Source organism: Pavona decussata, unplaced genomic scaffold (genome assembly GCF_977016875.1).
Source record: "Pavona decussata unplaced genomic scaffold, jaPavDecu1.1 SCAFFOLD_510, whole genome shotgun sequence".
Taxonomy (NCBI): Eukaryota; Metazoa; Cnidaria; class Anthozoa; order Scleractinia; family Agariciidae; genus Pavona; species Pavona decussata.
The window spans coordinates 189162-201824 of NW_028145827.1; the positions used below are offsets into that span (position 1 = coordinate 189162).

General features: G+C 38.6%; 2 protein-coding genes across 19 annotated transcripts in view; one reads left to right on the plus strand and one right to left on the minus strand.

Moving 5' to 3' along the window:
• Positions 1–2256, minus strand: part of LOC146450028 (uncharacterized) — a 31373-nt gene extending 29117 nt beyond the window's left edge. For 5 of the 7 annotated variants that reach the window (XM_085100855.1, XM_085100852.1, XM_085100850.1 and 2 more), the window contains exons 1-2: positions 2058–2256; positions 164–254 (exon numbers count right to left, since the gene is read on the minus strand). In XM_085100855.1, coding sequence (XP_084956981.1) covers positions 164–254; positions 2058–2213 — 247 coding nt within the window. In that variant the 5' untranslated portion in view covers positions 2214–2256. The remainder of the gene's footprint in view (positions 1–163; positions 255–2057) is intronic. The other 2 variants (XM_085100853.1, XM_085100856.1) reach the window with 2 other exon arrangements.
• Positions 2257–2943: 687 nt separating this feature from the next.
• LOC146450029 (U7 snRNA-associated Sm-like protein LSm10) overlaps positions 2944–12663 on the plus strand; it is a 139733-nt gene continuing 130013 nt past the window's right edge. For 3 of the 12 annotated variants that reach the window (XR_014860401.1, XR_014860400.1, XM_085100872.1), the window contains exon 1: positions 2959–3338. Coding sequence is in view for 5 of the 12 variants with exons in the window: in XM_085100872.1 (XP_084956998.1) it covers positions 2989–3338 (350 nt within the window). In the remaining 7 variants the exon portion in view is untranslated. Of the gene's footprint in view, positions 3367–5549; positions 5597–5891; positions 5973–7512; positions 7532–9661; positions 12210–12663 lie in introns of those variants that run through there. The other 9 variants (XR_014860402.1, XR_014860403.1, XR_014860405.1 and 6 more) reach the window with 9 other exon arrangements.

A 12663-nucleotide genomic window follows, 5' to 3' on the forward strand; every position in this document is an offset into this window, starting at 1 on the left:
GATTCTGTCCAGTGAGGAGACTGTCATAATATGGAGTTTAGTTGTAGTGGGGGCCAAGTTCAAGACCAAGTCAAGTTAAAACAAACTGATTAATTTAAGCTTCAGTTTATCAGTCACACAATTACAATTCATCAATGAAACCAAGCAAATAAAAATTAAATACCTTTCATCAAATTTTTGGAGCATTTAGTCAGACAACTAGCTGACTTTCTCATCTCAACATACTCCCTCCTTGATTGTCTAGAAACCTGCAACTTTTCAGAAATAGAGCAAGATATCAAATTATATACATTATGCATATTTGGAAAATTGCAAAAACAGCTGGAGAAAATAAAAAACAAACTAACATGAACCAGGCCACCATGACAACCATAACCAGTTTGCAAACTGTTCAGGGGTGATACATATTATCCATTAACCTATGGGCCAGGGGGGGTGAGGAGGGAGGGGGTGAAGCAGAACTGGTGAAGTATTCGGGTACCAAATTAGGAAATACTCCACAAGACAATTAGCTATAATTGTTGTCACTTGACAAGAAAAACAACCTAACATTTTGTGGCAAATAGTCTTAAGAATCACTGATCCAGTCTTGAACGATCCAAATGATCATAAGGCACATAATTTATGTCAAAATGTCAAGCTAGCTACACCGTGCAGAAGCATGCACATACTTAAAAATCTAACCACACATAGGGCTGATAGCTGTTGAATTAACTTTGACTGCAGCTAACTCTCTCAAATGGTCGGGGACCCCTACTTTTCTGACACTATGATATTCTTTTCCAATTCTCCACAGATTGTGTCTCTGTACACCTCCCCTCCCCCCCCCCCATCCTGCAACAAAATATTGCCAGTTTGCCAATGCATGTACATTATTCAACAAATCGACGGCAGTTTTCTATGGTCTATACTCTTTTATTAAAAACTGCATCATTGTATAATGCAATTCGAGGGATTTGATTGGCTTAGCGGCCATGGTATATGAGCAATTATACCATGGCCGAGAAATGGCAGCCATTAAATATCCTTCTGGTCGTTCTTGCACAGCAAAATCAGTAAGATCTAGCAATATTTCTCGGTTGTTTTTAATAAAACAATTATTCCACTTGCGCTTGTTGGATATGAGATGATTATAGCCAACTCGGCACTACGCGCCTCGTTGGCTATCTATCATCTCATATCCAACGCGCTCTCGTGGAATAATTGTTAAATAGACCATAAAATGACGCCATGAAATGTCCAAAACTTGGCAGTGAAACCACTCGCCTGCGGCTCGTGGTTCCACTTAAGTTTTGGACATTTTTTGACGTCATTTTATGGTCTATTTAACAATTATTCCACGAGCGCGCATTGGATATGAGATGATAGATAGCCAACGAGGCGCGTAGCGCCAAGTTGGCTATAATCATCTCATATCCAACAAGCGCGAGTGGAATAATTGTTTTATTAAAAACAATCAGGAAATATTGCTAGATCTTACTGATTTCGCTGTGCAAGAACAACCAGAAGGCAATAAATGGTCACCATTTCTCGGTCATGGTATAATGGCTCGTATACCATGGCCGCTAAGCCAATCAAATCCCTCGAATTGCATTATACAATGATTCAGTTTTTATAAAAGAGTATAGACCATAGAAAACTGCCGTCGATTTGTTAAACATCTTGTAACACCACCCAAATATGGTCATAGTGCACCGAATATTCGGTCGTCCGTTAAGTCAACAGAAATTCGTGTTTGGGGGAGAAAAATGGCAAAGTAAAGATCGTCTCCAGCTTTTCTGCAATAAAACTATGCTTTCATTGCTTTGCATTTTGTAGCAGTGTGTTGAATAAAAAAAACAATTATCCTGTTCAATCTTCCAGGATACCCCCTAATTTAAGTAGCTTAGTATTAGGCAATATTCGGTGCGATTTCGTAGGATAATTGTTAAGCTTAAAACTATATAGTAGATAGCGAGGGTTGCATGCAGAGGCGGTGCAGAAGATGGTCGCTTGCATCAGGCCCCAGATTTGACTCAGATCAAAAGCGACATTGATCAACAGAGAATCAAGCTCACCTCATGGAGAAAAGAATCTGATAACTGTTTGTCTAGTCCGCTGAGCTCTCCTTTCACTGCCTGCACTCCTTTGATCATCTTTAAGTACCTTCTTTCCTTGGTTATCTGTGGAAATCTCTCGCCATCTTGATATTGACAGGGCACATTGTGCCTCATACATGATATACTGTCTTCCTTGGGCTCTCCTCCCTGGGTTCTAAAACTTCCCGGGGGGGGGGGGGGGGTACTCCTCGGAATTCTTGGTGGGGGTGTGCCGCCCGGGTCTTCAAATCCCGACCCTATTTCAGACCTAAACATGCCATTTTCCACACCCGTTTTCAGACCTGACCTCTAAAATTCATACCTGTTTTCAGACCTGATAATTATGCATCAGTGCCGAACGGAAGTTGACGCAAGGAGTAAAAGTAAGCTGGAATGACATAGTTTATCTGTTTCTTTTTCTCGTTATCAGTTAGTCGTTCCAGTTACGCAGCGAGAAGAAAAATATGTTTGTAAGCTTTCGTAAATGTTCCCGGCCCCAAAAACCCGACCCGATTTCAGACCGTAATTGTCAAAATCTATACCCGTTTTCAGACCAAACGGCTCAAAAACCATACCCTTTGGGGCGGCACATACCTATATACCTTATATAGGGGAGTACCCCCACCCCCCCCCCCGGGTAAAACTTACAGTCATCTGACTTTGAAAATACACAAAAAAGATTACCGAAAACGTTTTTGAGGGAAATATTTCAACCAAGGGCTCAATATTTAACACGTTCCTAAAAATCGCATAGCACTATGTTTTCTTTTAAGATTTTTCTTCCAACTAAGGACATCCAGGTCCCCTAACAGAGCAGTGGGGAGGGGAGGGGGAAGAATACTCTTTTCCCGCCAAAAATTTCGACAAGCGGGAAAGACTGGGGACAAAATTAGTTTTATAAAATTTCAATATGGCGAGCGGTCGAGAGCGAGCGACCTCTGAAAGAACATTAGTTTGTCTTTTACAAGCTGTACAAGGTCACAGGACCATTGTAGAACTACGAAACGAATCTTCAGCTGCGGGGCTGATTGATAATGTCGGTGGCTTTATGAATATTTCTATGTCTGACGTGAAGTTTTCAAAACAAAATGGACAAGAAGTTATGGACTTTCCAACAATGTTTATACAGGGCAAGCAAATTCGTTACGTTCAAATTCCCGATTTTACTGACATGCGGAAGGCTATTGAAGAACAGCTAACAAAAATAGGGAACACGAGGAAAGCAAAAATCGGACGACCAGTGAGGAAGGGAGGCAAAAGGTGACGCTTATACAAAGAAGAGTTTCAGGTATAGCAGATCTTTGGAGAGGGCTGTGTTAGAATCCAAAACGAAAATTGGCGTTAACCCTGCACACTTCAGAGATGTAACAATGTATGGCATTTTTCCCAAATTGAAACTTATTATCTTTGAAAAATGCGTGGTCTTTGGATTCCAATAGTCCTTGCTATGATCTGCTTTTCCTGCATAGTCAGAAACACCACAAAAGTATCTTTATATATACCAGATATAGCTCGTATTCAAGCAGTTGGCAAAGGACATGCACGGACTGTTTGCTTAGGGATGTATGGGCCAGTCCGATGTTAATGGTATTAACCCATTATGCACCAGCCGTTTCCAGAGGTTTTCAAAAATTCAGCAAAATTAGCAAAGTGGTTATTTCCTACCCCATGTGCAGTAAAAATACATAACTTACAGGGCAAAAAAAACAACACCCCTTTGGTCTAAGATAGTTAAAATTACTAATAATGGAATAAAATACACTAGTTGCCTATTAAAAATGTTCCAAAAAACAAACTTGCAGGTAAAAATTTCCAAAATTTCAATTAAATTTGATCCGCGCATCACATGGGTGAAATTTGATCCGTCTCGAGAGCATGTGTTTGTTTACGCAAGATTACACAGTTGTCACGTTTTCTCAGTGAAAATAGAAAGAAAAACATACAGAAAGCTTTCCTAAATGAAAAATTTATTCAGAAAAGTCTTTTTTTACGCCTTAGAAAGAAACGCGTATAATTATAAATGCGAGATGAGAGATGCGTAAGCGATTTGAAGGAACTACGAGTCCATTTCGAAGCGAATTTATCGACCCGTGCGGGGCACGTTTTTCAAATATTGCGCAAAAACTGTTTAGAGTTGCTTTGATTGCCTTTTTCTGGCTGGCGGTGACAAAGTTGGCTCACTGGCCGATGTCGAGTTTACTCTTGTGTGGCTCGCCGGCCGATAGTTTGTTACAATTGTCGTTTGCTTTAGCTTTGGTTGGATTGAAGTCAGTTTAAAGAGGTTTCTCAGTTTTTTTGATTGCTTTTGCCCGCTGGGGTTGTCTGGATTTGGCACGCTTTCGACGATCAGAACCATGCGGCATTGACGTCACAATCTCTGCGAGCTGCGAGCTGCGAGCTACGATTGGTCCCTTGCAATTTTCACTACGTCATTGGAATCCCAGGAATCTTACCTTACACTCAGGAATCTTACCTTACAAACATGCCTCTCGATTACTCGAGATTTTTTCTGCCCGCACAGTACTTTCGCACGGCTCTATAATGCTGCCGCCTCGCCAGCCTCGCGTCTTCGCTCGGCTGACTCGTTGGCAATTAGGAGGCACTATTTCGTGCAGAATATTCTACAGTAGCAGAAGGAGGTGTCATCCTTAAGATGACCCCTAAAATGTTCCAAAATCTTGCTTTATGGGTGTGCAATGAATTATTTTCACCTCCTGACAATAATTTCTCACAAGTTATCATTTTTCAAATTTTCTGGCTAAAAGACAACTCAAATACCGTAATCATGGTTATTTTTGTACATAAATAATATAAAAAAATTAACGTATATTATATACTTATATATTTGCTGTAAACACTTTTTTCCTTACTGTTTTATTTTCCTAACCGAAGCCTAATTTAACTAGCAGAGCTCTTCAACCAGTATTATAAATTCTTCTTCCCCCTATTTTATTTAACTGCACAGAGGTAGTGGCCAACACGAAAGCCTTGCTCCTTTGGCCACTTCGCACTTCTTCCGTAGAAGGTAAAATCATCAAGTAAATTGCTCTGTACGTTTAATTTTTTTCTTACTGTAAAATATATTGTATTTCGTTGTAATAAGTGTAAATAAAATTGAATTGAATTGAATTGAATTGTATCCAAAGTGGTACCAAACCAGCTTGCCCTGGTTTTTCAAAGAGCTGATAACTTTATCTACTGGATAATTCTTTATCCAGTACATAAAAAGTTCCCCAGGCAAGTGATTTGTTTTATCTGCTACCTTATGGATTCATCCACTGGATAAGTTATCTGTCCTTTGTATAACTGGGGCTAGAAAGTTTAAAAACCCATGCATTTTTTTTTTTTGGGGGGGGGGGGTGGGGGTTGGATATTCAGGTACACAGTATTAGTGGTGGAGGAGGAGTGCCTGGAAGCACCTTTTTTTGGATTTCAAATTAGCAATGTGGGGACTTTTTCTTTTTTTTTCAGATAGAAAGATTTTGGCAGACACTTTTTAAGGTTTGACAACAAGAAAGGTATGCTAGATTTTTGTTCATTTTAAGTGAATAATTAGATTTTCAGAAATTCATTTTTGCATTAATAACGTAGTATAAAACCATCATATACTTTTCATTTCATGACAGGACTACTAGTAAAATAAGAGATCATGTTCCTGTTTGTGACTGCCCAATGAACACAAATGTATCATCTGCCACTCTGTCTTAAGTTTATGATTATATGTTATAGATGAATAGTAAGTGAAAGATATTCAGGTGCGCACATGACTGTCTCTCAATCTCTTTGATCGTTTTTACTTTATACTATTTTGACGTGGAGGAAAAAATGTTTGGGGTCTGGTATTAGCCAAATGGTACATTTTTAGGTCTTCAAATTATGCGGCATTTGCACCAGGTAATCATATTAATTTTATACTTGGGTGCTCTAAATTATGTCCATCTAGGTGACCATGAGCACAGTCATCTCTGTGAACTCGGATACCCCTCCACTCTTTCTTAATTTTCATGCAAATGCTCAGCAAAATTGTCTAAGAGAGCCTCCTTCTGTGGCTAGTTCTGTCACTTTTTCAACTGAAGTCTCCCCTCCTCTTTTCCATGCCAGCTAAACTTGCTACAAGGCCACCTTGGCAACAAATTTATTTGGATAGTTACTTAATGCTACCGTTTATATAAGTGACTTGCCCAATGATGTGCAAGCTCACCAACAACAATACTTATGAGCAAACAAGTTAGGTCAACAGTGAACATTCAATTCACATTCATCAGTCAGAGAGTAATACAGACTCTCAATGAAAAATTTGAATAGGAATGTTTGATACCCACTAGATACCTCAACACTCCACTGGTCAAATCCTGAAAGCCCTGGGTCCAGGATGTTCTTAGAGACTGTTCCATGTTGTTCTTGTACCCTCAAAGTTACCATTATATTCAAATCTCAATTCAGTTGATATAGGTATGTGGCTAAAATCCTTAAGGGTTACTATTTTGGACCAAGTTCCACGCATTGAAATGCAAATACCAATCAAAACAGATAAAATAATACATTACCTAGAAGTGATGGCGATAAATCCCAAAATTTCGCATTAACAGCAGTGAACCATCAGTGGAAACTCAATTGACGTGAAGCACTTTTCACTAAAATAAATACAGACTAATGTCTCTGATTTCGGAGTGCCAAATACTTGATGACAGTCTTGCAACCATACCCTGTCTAGGACGGGTCCAGGGCAGACTTGTTTGAAATTATATACCCTGTTCAGGGCAGAGAGGGCAAAAACCATACCCTATCCAGCAGCCATCCCTGTATAGTCCATATAGGGGAGTACCCCCTTCCCCCCCCCCCCCCCCCCGGGCACCTTTATTTAAAAGCAAAATAAATAGGTAAGACCTAAGTTATTCAAAGATCTTTCTTGATCCATCAAAATAAGCACAAATTTAAAACATGTTTAATTAAACCAACCATAGTATTTTAAGTTGCCATTTTGATTGATCAGAAAAAAATCTCTTGATGCAACTCAAAGAACAGCGTTCTCTCAGTTTCTCAGTGCAACAAGTAAAAGAAATTTCAGTAAATGACATATAACACTCACAGGGGTGGAGGTGATGGTAGGGTGCAAAGGCAGGGTGCAAATTTGGAAGCAGAGTCCATTTAAATATAATTTAATAGGGATATGATGTGGGATAAAGTTACATTGTGATATTTTGTAAATGCAAGCATGCAAAGAAGATAAGATGGCAAGAAAAGGGTAGAAAACAGGAGTAAAAAAATGTGAACAGTGCTGAGCTCTTCAAACCTTCCTGTCCTCTACTCCTTGTCTTCCAGTCTTTATTGATACCAACTAGGGATTGTTCCAGAAATATCCATACCCCTAGCCTCCTTCCTCAAGGTTATTAGATTTTAACCTTCCATCCCACCCCTTTGAAATTCCATGTAGGTTAGCCGTAGGTCTTTGATTCAAATCTTGTTTATGGCGGGTGGTGTCTGCCTTTTTTTGTTTGGATTTTTAGCACGCGATTTCATAAGTCTTTGTAGTGTTTTTGCAGGCCTATAGACCTTTCATACGCTGCCTTTAGAGTTTTTTTTTCCATTTTTTTTTTTACGGCAAAAAACACTGCCAAAAACTAAGGATGACACCGCGATACCAAATATAATGTTTTTTCTGTTTAAAACACCGAGACCATTTTTGGATTTGAAATGAGTCAGATTAGTGCCTGGGGGCATTTTGGAATAGATATTTTGTAGTGGGCTTTTTTGGCAGGGTCCTTTTTTTTTTTTGTTGTTGTTGTTTCTGTTGTTTTTTATTGGCAATGATTTGGACTTCCGAGCCAGGGCTCAGGGTTTACTAGCCTGATTCTCAGACAGTCCTGGTTGCGACATGGCCACACACTCTCTCCCTTCCTCAGAGAGCATGTGACTGCGAGCAATCATGACTGTCCGAGAATCAGGCTAAAGGTCAACTAGACAAGCCCACACTGATAAACCTGGGGGCAGGGGTTGGGAGGTGGAATTACCCCATAAATAACTTAGGCCCGGTTCTTACGTCGAATTTCTACCGTGTCGAATTCAATTCAATTAAGTGCGGCAGAAATGCGACTGTTGACTCAGACGTCGCACTTGTGCCGCACTTAATTCAGAGTCGATACTGCAGTGTCTGTCGGTCAGCAGTAAATATGATAGACTAGGGTATCCAATATGGCGGACGAATATACGCGTGACCAAAATATTCTCCTTACTGTGCACTTCTTCATCGGTGTCATGATCAGAGCTGCAACAGGTCTCCTGCAGCACTTCCATGTAGTTTCCTGCGAGGATTTTCTATTCTTCAGATGAGCTTTCTTCCTCGTTAGAATCGCGCGGGTGCCATTACGCCATTTTGGACGGTCAGCCTTGATTTACGCATGCTCAAGACATTAACATAATGTATGTAAATGTATGAATTCGATTGAACACGGCAGAAATGCGACGTTTGAATCGGTGCCGCATTTCTGCTGGTTAATGCGAAAAAAACCAGTTGAACGTACGGCAGAAATCCGGCAGCTTATTCAGATGTCAAATTTCTGTCGAATTTAATTAGTTTAACTGAATTCGACACGGCAGAAATTCAACGTATGAACCGGGCTTACCGTAATGATTCCATTTAGCGCCCAGGGCACTTATTTACTTATGGTACCTCAAGGGAGTGGGCTTATAAGGGACAGGGTACTTATTTCTTTTATGAAACAGCAAATGTGCAAAACCAATTGTTGATATTTATTTAAAAAGGAACAATAACGGATACTGTAAAAGTAACATACAGTGAATATTCACTTAATGGTAGGGAATTTTGAAAATCATCAGTGTATTCAAAGAGATAGCTTCAGTGTCGCTTGCATCAATAACAAATCTTTCGGGTGCAGCATCTTCTATGACTGATTGGGTTATTCTGTCAAGGGATCATTGTCATGTGATTTGCTTATGACTTGATATGTACTACCTTGAGCCGTTCTAATCCTATTTGACCAGGCTACTTTTCCTTGAAGCCGTGAATGTTTTTATCACTGAAACAGAATAGGGGCATTGATTGGAATGAGGGTGCTTACGCAATAGGGGTCACTTATTAACAAAAACCAGGAGGGGTGCTTATTAGAGAGGGAGAGCTTATTGGATCAAAGGCGCTAAATCGAATCATTACGGTTATATGTAGGGATACTGCTTTTAAATCAGGGTAGTTAAAAGCTAGTCAATGTCATAGACAAATTAAAGAGGTGCTTATTCTGTGGTTATGGGTACCATGGAAATGTGGTACTTTTCAAAAGGCAATAACTCTTCATTCCATTGTTTTATTTTAATGTTTTTTTTTTCTTTCTTTCTTCATTATTCAATATGTTAAATACTGGGGAGAAATCTCAATCTTATAAGCCCCGGCTTTCTTTGAGATTTCCCCGCCACAAGTCATTTTCCTAGCTGTTTTGTTACTTTTCTTTTAATTGTAGTTGTCACTTTTTTGTTATGGATGGATAAAAGTTGCTTGAAACACTTAAGAGGCAATACGTCTAATAGAGTTCATATCTGATGCTTATTTTTTTTTTACTTCTTTTTCTCAGCTACAATGTAACTGTTGCAGATGTCTTGCTCTTTCTGGCTGAAACCCTCAAAAGAAGATTCTCTCTCGAGTGACATCTCAGGACAGCATAATCCAGCCACCAAGAGGAGCCATTCTATCCACAGAAGCCTTGCAAATGACAAGCAACCTTGCAGACAATCTACCTTTAATCAGCCTGCCACTTTACTCACTTCAATGCTTCCTTATGTACATAAGTTTACTGAAGAAAATGATACCGTCCCAAGTTAAAGAGGCCATAAGAAAGGCTCTTAAAATAAGAATGACAAGAAGCAGAATACAAAGATTAATAAGTAAAATCCCTGCAAACAAGAATGATGCACAATTCATGAAACTTGAATGCTATTGTGCAGGAATTAAGAGAAACAGTGTCAGTAAACAAGTTTAAAATATTTGTAAAAGAAAATGAAAATGGCAACACTGACATGCATCTTTGGCAATAATAATTATTATTGAACTAAGAACGCAGTGAACTGATAAAAGAAAATTCTGCTGGTTTCTCCACATCTAATCCAGACAGAAAGAGACTTTTAACAATTATAACTGTTAAAAATTCTTGAGTGCTGGTTGGCTTATAGCTGTTGTCTATGAGAGTACAGACAATAACAATGACATCAGATGTAACAAGTGCGCCTTATCAATGGAAACTTGGCAGTGAGTTTTGACATTGACATTTTACGACATCATTTTATGGCGTATTTAACAATTATTCCATGAGTGTGTGTTGGATATGAGATGATAGATAGCCAACGTACGAAAGAAACTTTGTTTACAGATCCCCCCCCCCCCCCCCCTGCATATATAATCAGAATCCTCTCCTGGGAAGCTGTACACACACAAAACTTTGCATGCATAAGGTATGCTCAAATAAAACTACCTTGTACACCAGATGAAAAGAACCACAGGAAAGTAGCGCTTGATATCTTTCCCTCAAGCGGGTGGTACTTTGGGATTTTATCCACAGACTCAAAAGTGTGAACACGACATGAGTTTCTACCTCAGCAAGGAAAGGATTAAAAATCATTTGATTAAAAAATTTTAGCGTAAACTCATCACCCATAGTAACAATATCAATGAAAACAACACTACCTCCACAATGCCACATTTATCGTATATGTATAAAGCCATACATTTACATTGCTATCAAAGTATCCTTCCATTATTTACAAACAATATTTTAGCCAGAAATGTGGAGTCTCTAAAAATGAGATTACAACTTCTACTCTAAAAGTTAACATACAAAATGAGTCGTTTTGATCTTTTCAACGCTTAGTTTTCTTTGTTCCAATGTCATAGGTTTGGCACGTACTTCAATATAATATATACACTGTACATGTTACGTGATATATTTATTCACACTGTACTTGTTACGTGATATATTTATTCACAAGATAAATTTCAAAAAACAGAGCAAACAGCATACGAAAGAAACGAGTGTGCCTTCTTTGAACTCTACTTACATTTGTCTTAGAAGAGAACTTTCCCTTGCTAACACAGTTTTCGCTTTCTCATAGCCTTTCTCATGTGCTTTTCCCACATGGTCATAAACGCTTTAAACATGCTTCTGTAAAAGGAGGTCTTTTTATGCGGTTTATGAATACACACCAAAAAGATCTTAGCAAGTGTACAGAAGCCAAAAAGAAAATCAGGAGTAACCATGCATTTTTAAAGATAATGAACAATATTTTTAAAACACGTTGGAATTCTTAACAATGTATGGCATTTTTTCCAACTTGAAACTTAACTTACTTTTGTTACTGCGCATATGTTCCGCGTATCTCGAGATACTCGGATTTGCTATGGGTGGTGCCTACTTAAACAGGGATATTTTTGTGCTGTTTAAAACTATGTGGAGAAAGCAGAACTTAGCAAGAGTTCCTGGTATCCAAAGAGAAAATTGGGGGTAACCATGCATTTTTCAGAGATGATAAAGCTTCAATTTGGAAAAAAACACCATACATTCCTTTATATTTTACTGCTTTTTAGAATTATTGTTGCTTAATTATCTGTAAAAAAATGTGTGGTTACCAACAATTTTGGATTTCAGAAGCCCTTGCTAAAATCTGCTTTTCCTGCCTAGTCATAAACCGCGCGAAAATATTTATGTATTAGTAGGCACCGCCCTTAATTATCTCTGAAAAACGTGGGGGGTTACCCCCAATTTTGTTTTGGGATTTCAATAACACTTGTTAAGGTCTTTCTTTCCCGTATATCAATAAACTGCGCAAAAATACCTGTGTCTTAGTAGGCACATCCATCCTTAAGAAATCAGTTTTTAGGACCATCCTGAGATGAACAGAACATGCACAGTAGAAAAAGAAGGCACTGTCCTTTAAATTAAACCTGTAAAAAGTAAACAAAACAACAAAACAGAAGTCCTGGCCACTTGGCCATAGAGCACAAATAAAGGCTGATAGAATTTATATATCAAGTAAGTAAATATAAAACAGAAGTTTTGAAGTTTACTCAGTCTCGTACGTGACTCATCAAAATTCACAAACAAGCTTCAAAAAAAAAAAAAGAAAAGAAAATGGCATAAGGATAAACCCAAAAGATGATTGATTGGCTATACCGCCTCTACATATGAACTTGCTCTGTGTTTTGAACACTAAATTAAAAAGACACTGATTCTTAATTAAACCTCTGCGTAGCTTTCACTCCGTAAAAACTAAACTCTTACATTAAGATCTTGCACAAGATAAACACAAGGGAAAGATGACAATGAAAGCCCTCCTTATTGTAGACTCAAGTATATCTTTTTGATCCTGTTATAATAATTTGTGTTTCAAGTCCACTTTCAATGTGGGGGAAAACAGATTTTTATGTAAACAAGGATCCAAATTCTGTTCCTCTCTCCTCATTGGTTCATTTTAAAACGCTGTTTATTCAAAATGGCGGACATGCGTACTCCATAGGAAACAGCTCATTTTCCTGCTATGCTCTGATTGGTTGATTTTGATCCAAAATGGTGGACATGCAAACTGC